The sequence below is a fragment of the Ursus americanus genome, chromosome 12 (genome assembly GCF_024610735.1).
Source record: "Ursus americanus isolate L20-20 chromosome 12, mUrsAme1.1.p, whole genome shotgun sequence".
Lineage (NCBI taxonomy): Eukaryota > Metazoa > Chordata > Mammalia > Carnivora > Ursidae > Ursus > Ursus americanus.
This window is the reverse complement of record NC_142138.1, coordinates 391,834-400,979: the sequence shown is the minus strand read 5'-3', so window position 1 is coordinate 400,979 and position 9,146 is coordinate 391,834. Positions and strand designations below refer to the sequence as shown.

Genomic DNA, 9,146 nt, shown 5'->3' with positions numbered 1-9,146 from the left:
CAGAAGAGAGCACTGTTCTGTCACTTCTGTACCCCGGCCGCTCTTTAAGCTGCTTTGACTCTTTGTCTCCTGCAGTTTGTATTTACTTGAACAAGAATGGCAGCCCCGGCCCCCACTTAGATAAGAAGAAGGTCCAGTTGCTCCCTGACCATTTCGGGCCAGCCCGCGCCTCCGTGGTGCTGCAGCAGGCCGTCCAGGCTTGCATCGACTGTGCGTATCATCAGAAAACCGTCTTCAGCTTCCTCAAACAGGGCCACGGTGGTGAAGTGATCTCAGGTAAGCACCCTGGGACTGATGTGGCCTCCTAGCCAGAGGGGCAGACCTTCTCCACTGGCTGATTTCTGGCAAGGCCTCCTGGTTCCTACTTTACGCCTATAGGCTCTGGAGAAACGGGAAGGGATTCCGTCCCTCCGAGAGTCCTCCTTTTCAACTCCCGGAACCCCTGTGAGCCCTGTGCATGTCTCTGCCAAGCAGAGTGCCCACATGGACTCTGCTCAGCCAGGCCTCCAGGCAGCCCCTGTCCGTGCACCTGCGTGGCCTCCGCATACCAGAAGTAGATGGGTGTTGCTGTAAAGGCATTCCAGGAGAAAGAATCCAGAGGGGCTGTACCGTGGCGACAGGCGCTTCTCCAGACTGCCACAGCCTCCCACCTGGCCTCGGGGGACCACGGGACTCTTGTCATCTTCTTCTGACTCCTTAGCTGCCCTGTCCTAAGGCAGCCCTGTTACAAGGGAGTTGAATCCCAGGGCAGAGTGGGAAAAACCATTCCCTCTCTCTCTTCTGCTCTATCTGATTCAGCTGCACTGTGTTTTTTGTTTTCACTGAGAATATTCACTTTTCCTGCTGTGCCCTGGTTCTGTTTCAATGTTCCCCAGTCCAGAACCCCACTCCGTACCCACCAAACCTAAGAAGACTTGACCTGGAGCCATTCAGTCTCAGCTGCATGGTACTGCATGGTCCTGTCCCTCTAATGGGTTGCAGTGTCTGGCCTCAGGAGGCCCAGCTGACGTGGAAGACCCCAGGAGTACCTGTATTCTTGTAGAAGACCCCATAAATAACTTATTCTGTTAGCACACCTTTAGTGAGGGGAGGGGGAGGAGAGATGATGGGTGAGAGGTGTTCTAATGTGTGAGAAATGCGTACAGGGTGGTGTGGGAGCCCAGGCGAGGGAGCAGTTGTTTGTGGAGGATGAGGGCAGGCGTAGAAGGCATTGTTCTAGAATGCTGAGGACTGCTGGGAAATCAAGCCTTCCTTCCCTTCTGAGGCCAAGGCTTCTGTGCGGTAATCTGTGGGGACCCAGCCTTCTTTGTGGCCTGTGTGGAGTTGCTGTCGCCCACACCTTTTCTAGGGTTCTCCTGCCCTGAAACTGATTCCTGGGAATGGCCTATCTCCCCATTTCCTTGCTGCCCTCAGAGACAAATGCAAAGGCCTTCTGCTTTGTAAGGGTTATGCGGACACTTCTTGAATAGAAATAGATAGGAAGTAAAATAAAACCAAGTGTGGAATGGTTCCAAATGTTGCTGAAACTCTAGTGCCTCCTGCAGGTCGGGTCGTGCATCTACACCGTTGCTGGGCACAGCCGTGTTCCCCCCTCTGCCCAGCTTCTCTGTTTTTGGGCACTCTAGTGCCCTCCTGCAGATCGGGTCGTGCACCTACACCGCTGCTGGGCACAGCCGTGTTCCCCCGTCTGCCCAGCTTCTCTGTTCTTGGGCACTCTAGTGCCCTCCTGCAGGTCGGGTCGTGCACCTAAACCGTTGCTGGACACAGCCGTGTTCCCCCGTCTGCCCAGCTTCTCTGTTCTTGGGCACTTCTTATGGAAAGAGAACCCGAAATGAACAGATTTCCTGGAGGAGGCCCAGCCAGCTGATGGAGCAGATAGAGTTATGTTCACAGTTGTTTTCACAAGTTGAGTAAAATCACTTCAGAGCCCTGGTGCACGGCCTGGCCACTCCCATTACAGCAAGCCCTTTGGAGTTGGAGGCAAAAATCAAACCCTTGAGGGAGGGAAGGGAGGGGTGGGGTGGGAGGGAAAAACCTGGGCACTGATTGCTTTGTGTAACCAGGTAAGCCGGAGGCAAGCAGTAGGCTGGGCTCCTCCTGCCCCGCGCTGCCCTGCACTGCCAGGCTGACGTGCTCAGCCCTGTTTCCTTAATTCCACAGCCGTGTTTGACCGTGAACAGCACACCCTCAACCTCCCAGCAGTCAACAGCATCACCTACGTCCTGCGCTTCCTGGAGAAACTCTGCCACAACCTTCGCAGTGACAATCTGTTTGGCAACCAGCCCTTTACACAGACTCACTTGTCACTCACCACCACCGAGTACAGCCACAGCCACGACAGGTACCTACCAGGTAGGAGCTGGGATGGGGCCTGGGCTAAGAACGGGGCACAGGGCTAGTCGCAGCGCCAGCCGGGGCCCGGGGCCGGCCCTTACCCCTGCCAGCCCGGCACCCACGCTCCCGAGATCTGGCTTTCCGTCCCTCGCCTTTGCCGTGCCTGGGACTCCTTGGTCTTTGCCCAACTCTGCTCTCTCCAGGGTTTTGTCTCCTCTCTCTAGGGTTAACCTTCTGTCCTCTGGATTTTTATCCCTAGAAAACGGTGGTTCCCAGTTCCCTTTCTGATCCCCATGTGGCCTGTGGAGCCACCCTGAAGTCACAGCACCCCTCCCTGTGTGAAGCCAGCAGCAAACGCCTCAGGGAGCTCCCCCTTGCCAACAGGAAGGTTTAGGCTCAGGCTACAGATTGAGAAATGTGCTCCCCAGTGATTGGCCGTGCGCGCTTTCCTTTGGCGTGTGGCCCTAGCTCCTCCAGCACTGCCTGTCTAGCAAGTCAATTCAAGTTCCTGCCATCGTGACCTGAGCTGGAAAATAACTCTCTCAGTTAGCAGAGCAGACCCACAGCGGGAAAGCGGAGGCCACGTGGCCGGGGCCGGATCAGTGACTAAGCACTTCCGAGAGAGGTTACAGAGGGAAGGGAACTGAGCATCGCTCATCTGGAGCCGGGGACCCAGCACGACAGGGAGGGGAGCAGAGCTCGGCCCCACACGTAGCGAGGTAGGTTGTTGTGGAGAGAGGGAGCACAGGCCCGTGAGCAGAGTCCCTCGGACCTCATCCTGGGCAGAGGAGCAGAGAGCTAGTGCGGTCAGTGCTGGGGCCATGCTGTCCATCGGTGAGGGAGCCGAAGTCTAAAAGGTGCCCTCCCTGACTTGCCCAAGTCTTTTTCCCACATGGCCTCCCCCAGCGTCTTTTTATCGTTGACTTAACTCACTCCTGATAAAAGTGCCACTTTCGAGAACGTGCCTGAGGAATTGACTGCTCACCCAGCCCTGCCTCCATCTAGACCTCTGTCCCCCAGTGAGCACTGCTGCTGTGACTTGCATGCAGGGCAGAAAGACAACCCGAATTTCAAATACTCCTTGGGAGGGCCAGACCGGTCTGGTCCCTGCAGACATGTCTGTGCCCCCTCTCACTGCTCTGTTTCTTGGGAGGGAACTTCTTCTCTAACCTGCTCTCCTGCTTGCTTTCATCATCAGAATCTGAGAACAGAAAAAAAACGTTCTTAGCATGTTGCGCTGGGGGTTTGGGCTGGGCACGGTGGCGGTGGGGCAGACAAAGGCAGCTGGTTAAATATCCCCAGCTGTTGGCCTTCAGGAACTCTGAACTGCACTGAGTAATGAAAGTGAGGCCTCCCTGAGCTTCTGGAAGAATGGATACACAAAAGGGGGTAGTGAACACAGGGCTAGCTGCTAGTCTAGAGAGAGATTTCTCCAAGAACCAGGAACTGAGAATTCTTCAGTGAAGCGGCAGCAGTAAGAACGAAGAGACTCGTCTGGGAGCAGCGTCCGAGACTGGCGGGGATGTGCATGCTAGGGCTCCGGTCATGGAGGGAGTTTGGAATTGAGGCCTGAGGTTGCCTGGGAATTCGGTTCCACTTTGCATCTCTCTGACTCAGCTGCCAGAAAGGAGGAAGCAAGCGTCAGCCACTCTGCCCTCTTCCTCACCAGCTAAGAGACAAAGACCACGTTATCACATTCCACCATTGGCTGCCCCTCTTGCTGCCCTCATTTTCAGACAGATTCAGCCAACTCTCTGGGCCTTCCTGTGCTCTCTCTCTAACTTCTTTGCCCCTCCTGAGTGCTTAGCAACTTGGCTGCTCTCACCCCAGTTTCTGTTTGCTTCCCTGAAGTGAACGTTCTAATTGTGCCCAGACAAGCCAGAGCTTTGCCCAGATCTCTCACTCCTCTGTACTGCTTCATTTATCTTTCCCGCCTGCCCGCCCGCCTGCCTGCCCAACTCTTCGCTCCACCTCTGATCATCTGTCATTTCCTGTGCTTTCCTGATTACCTGCCCCGCCTCTGCCAAAGAGCCTGGTCTGCACAGTGCTGTCTTTTGCTTTTGCCCCTTGGATCTGGGGTTTGTCACCCCCACCCTTCTGCCCGGCTACACACTTCTGCTAGTTCGGCATCCAAAGCTACCACCTCTTATCTAGGTACTTACGGAGCCTCACCTTCCCCTGCCGTGCAGCTCGTCTCCACACTTCCCTAGCCTTAGTCTTGGCCTGACCGACCACGTACTTCCGGCATAGCAGATAGTCGCCAAATGCAGATCCCAAAAAGACTTCCTCACCTAAGTGGAGGCTTGACTTTTTTCCTCCACTGTTTTATTTTGAAAAACTTCAAACCTACAGAAAAGTTGTACAAATAGTACAGTGAGCAACCATGGACTCTTCATCTAGATTTACCACTTCACTTTTTGCAATATTTACTGTACCTGTTCTCTGTGTGTTTTTATTTACTGAACCATTTGTGAATTAACTGCAGATGAGAGACTTGATCCTTACTAAACTTTCCCACGTATCTCCTAGGAGCAGGGAACACAATACTGTTCTCGCACCGGAGAAATTGAACATTAATAAAATCTACCAGCTGATATATATAGTCCATATCAGATTTCCCCAGTGGTCCCAGAAATGTCATTTTAGCTGTTTTTTCCCCTAATCCAAGACCCAGTGAAGGACCATCCACGAGATGTAGTTGTTCTGTCTCTTTAGTTCCCTTTTATCTGCAGCAGTTTTCCAGACTGTTTTCTACCTTCCATGATATGACATGGGCATTTTAAAAAGTTCAGGCCGGTTGTCAGACACTCTGTGCCAGACTCTGTACTGGCCTCTGGGGAGCCAGAGGCGAGACCGACTCCCTCCCCGCACTGCAAGCGTGCCCGCCGAGAGAGGGGCCCAGGGAGAGAGGCGTGTGGCGTGAGCCGGGAGTGACGAGTGACAAGCAAGCTGAAAGAAGAGGTCAAGAAGGGTTCCTGGGGGAGGCAGTGTCAGATTAGGGTCGCTTCTTCAGAACTCCCCACACGGCTGTGTGAGGTAAGAGGCCTGTGAACTTAGGTGAGAGAGAGCTCCTTCCGGCCCTCAGAACTGACAGCGTGAGACAGGAGACGGCTCATTTAGTGGGTCCCAGGGACTCTTCATCTCAGCTGTAACAGAAACCACCCAGCATTCGCTTCTAGGTCTGCTGCTTGGGGATTGCCCAGATTCCTCTGTGCAAGAGGAAGGGGTGCATTTGTCTCATGGCAGTAAGTTCCCTGTGCCTGTCTTTCTAGTTGCCATCCTGGTCTTCTGAGCTTATAAAGGGGTTCTCCCACCAAAATCCTAAAAATCATAGGATTAAAGCCAAATAACTGTGAAATCTGTTAGGATATCCCTTCAACCCCCTGCAGGGTTTCCTCATAGAACTATCAGAGTTCTAAGATACACAAATGTACATAATTAATTGGACCTGTATTGAGTCCATTATTCAGTCAATCAGTCAACCCAGAATTTATTGGCTGCACGACACCAAGCTCTGGTTTAGGCACAGAGAGGGTTCCACAGTAAACAGGAGTCCAGGTCCTTACCCCCAGAGTTTACAGCCTGGTAGAGAAGAGGAACAAATAAGCGAACAGTTCATTTGTGGTGATATGTACTTTCATAGGACAAGGTCAGAGTTCAAAAGTTCAAACCGGGTGTCAGGGAAGACTCTCCAGAAGAAATGGTATATCTAAGCTTGGATCTGAAGGAGCAGGATAACCAGGTGAAGATGCCACAGACCCAAGGTGATGGAGGAGGGGAGTGATGAAGAATGCTCCAGTTGCCTGAATAGCATGTGAGACCATGAGGGACAACGGGGAGCACGACCCGGGTCAGAGGAACCGGATGTCTGGCACAGCTGAGATCCACCGTGGCAGGGAGGCGTGTGGGAGACGGGGCACAGTGGAGGCAGCGGCCCAGTTGGAAGAGCTAACTGACCACATCAGCGGCTTTATGTCATTGAGCAGCGAGGACCCGGGGAAGGGACACAGTCGGGCCTGTGCTTCCGAGAGGTCGCTCAGGATCCTGGGCGGGAGAATGGATTGGTGTGGAGTGATGCAGTAGGCAGGGGGACTAGCCGGGAGCTTTGTGTGCGAGGACTCTGTGTCCTCTTCGATTTGGGGATAATCCTTCCCTTCAGTATCCACATCTACATGACATAAAATGAATCCCCACCCCACATCATTCAGACTAGCTCTCCTGCTCTGGCTCAGTCCATAGCCCCTCTTTCCCCGACCACTGTCCTAGCTGACAGTCTCTCCCTGAGCTCCTTTGCCCCAAACATTTGATCTAGTTCCTCAGCCTTCATTTCCCTAAGGAAAAGCGAATGCAAGGCTGTTGAGTATAATAAACTTGTACTGAAGTTTGGGGGGAAAGGAAAGAATTGTCACAAAGAACAGAAAGCATTTTAACATTTTTGTTTTATTTTGTTTATCAGCGGGGCGCCCGGGTGGCTCAGTCAGTTAAGTGTCTGACTCTTGATTTCAGCTCAGGTCATGAGCTCCGGGTCGTGGGATCCAGCCCTGCATCAGGGTCCACTCTTAGCGGGGAGTCTGCTTGAGATTCTCCCCCTCCCCCCACTTGTGCTCGCGCACACACACTCTCTCTTAAAAAAACCTTCGTGTTAATGTTTATCAGCTGTTACAGGATATATCGTACTGGCCTCTTTCATCTTAGGCCTCAGCCTGCTGCCATTTCGGGGACCCACTCTGAGTTTGGGGGATTTTCTTCTCTGTTCTCTATTCCTTCCATCCCATACCTCCTCCTTTCCCAGCTATCAGCAGGTAACTCGAAATGACTGTATCATGTAAAATAATTTCATTTCCTTTGGTCTCAGCTTTCCCCAACCTTGTCTTTCATAACCAAAATTATTTAACAGTGTAATTATGTAAATGAATGTAGCCCACCCAGATCTGTACTTTCAGCAACTCAGAGAACAAAGAGAAGCTATTGGTGGAGAGATTTGTTCCATCTTGCCTCTATTCTCTTTTTTCTGCCTTCCTGTGGGTTATACAGTTTTTGTTTTTTATGGTTTTGTTCTATTTCCTTGTTGACTTATTAGCTATAACTCTGTTTCATTTTAGTGATTGCTTTAGTTTATATTATACATGTTTTACATATCACAACCTACCTTAAAGCCGTAATCATACCCTTTACGTATTGTGTAAGAACCTCACACCACTGTGCTTTCACTCCCACCTCCTGCCCTTTGTGCTGTTGTCACTGTACATTTTACTGCTCCATATATTGTAAATCCCACTCTGTATGGTTATTATTTTACTTTAAATACGTAACTTTTTTTTTCTTGGAGAGGGAGAGATGTGGGGAGGGGGGCAGGAGGAGAGGGAGAGACAGAACCCCAGTGCGGGGCACGATCGCACAGCACTGAGAGCACGATCCAAACCAAAATCGAGAGTCCGTCCCCCAACCGACTGAGTCACCCAGGTGGGCGCCCCGGTAGAGAATTAATTATCTTTTAAAGACTTTTTTAACATAGAGGAAAACACAGTCTTTTAATATAAAAGGAAAGATTCTTTTTTTATGTACCCTTTCATAGTTACCATTTCTGGTACTCCTCATTTTGTCAGCGTAGAGCCAGAGTTTCAGATCCTCTTCCCGCCTGGAGGACTTCCCTTAACATTTCTCCTTTTTATGGTTTACTGGACACAGATTCTTTCAGCTTCTGTATCTTTGAAAAAGTCTTTTTTTTAAACCTTCGCTTTTGAAAGATACTTTTGCTGAGTTTAGAATTGACTTTTTTGTCATTCAGCATTTTTAAAAGATGTCACTCCGTTGTATTCTGGTTTGCTTTGTCTCCAATGAGAAGTCTGCTGGATGGTTTGAAGGTCTTTTGTTTAGTATTGGTTTTAGCAATTTGATTATGCTGCGCTCTGGTGAGGTTTTCTTCATGCCTCTTGTGCTTGGCGTCCACTCAGCTCCCCGGACACGTGGGTCTACAGTTTTTATCAGATTTGAGAAAATCTCTACCACTCCTTCTCCATGTATATTTCCTGTCACCTCTCCTTTGGAGACTCCAGTTAAACATATATGAATCTTCTTGAAGTTTTCCCACAGTTTAATGAGGCTTTTTAAAATTTGTTTAGCCTTTTTTTCTGTTTTATTTTGGATATATTCTAGAGCTAGGTTTAAGTTAGCTCATCTTTTCTTAGATCTGCAGTGTCTGACCTACTCTTAATCCGTCTCGAGGTATTCATCTCAGACATTGTGTTTTCATTTCTACAAGTTTGACTTGGGTCTTTGTATATCTTCTCGTTTCTGCTTAACCTGCATACTCTTTGCTCTGCCTTCTCGAGCATTTGAAATACAGTTATAAACACCTCTGCAGTGCTCTGGTCCATGAACTGTAGCTCCCTTGACCTGTCCAGACCCTGCCCCATCTCCAGCTCCGGGAACTCCCTGGGCTCTGTCTGATATTCCCCTCCCGACCCCATGGCCTGGAGACTCCAGACAGCTAAGAGCAAGCCTAGGGCTCACCTTGTTTGTTCCCCCTTTTCAGGAATCACTGTCCTGCACTACCTGATGCCCAGCATCTGAAAACTGTTATTTCATGTATTTTGTCATTTTGTTTTTAGTTGTTTCAAGCAGTCAGATATAACTAGCCCGTGCTGTGGAAATCCCAAATGTATCCTGAATCCGTGTACATCTTACCATCTCTGCTGCCTTCGCCATTATCCTCTCCTGGCCTGAGAGGTCCTTTCTGGCCTGCCTGGTCTCCTTACTACCTCTCTTGTTCTTCTCTGCACCATTTTCTACTTAAGAGCCCAAATGGTGTT

At 50.6% G+C, this 9,146-nt stretch overlaps 1 protein-coding gene across 12 annotated transcripts in view; it reads left to right on the top strand.

Moving 5' to 3' along the window:
* The window catches only part of SCMH1 (Scm polycomb group protein homolog 1), a 176,580-nt gene that overhangs the window by 155,248 nt on the left and 12,186 nt on the right, over nucleotides 1-9,146 (top strand). For 11 of the 12 annotated variants that reach the window (XM_087865779.1, XM_045799852.2, XM_045799849.2 and 8 more), the window contains 2 exons: nucleotides 76-276; nucleotides 2,161-2,352. In XM_087865779.1, the coding sequence (XP_087721905.1) occupies nucleotides 76-276; nucleotides 2,161-2,352 (393 nt within the window). The remainder of the gene's footprint in view (nucleotides 1-75; nucleotides 277-2,160; nucleotides 2,353-9,146) is intronic. The other variant, XM_045799851.2, reaches the window with a different exon arrangement.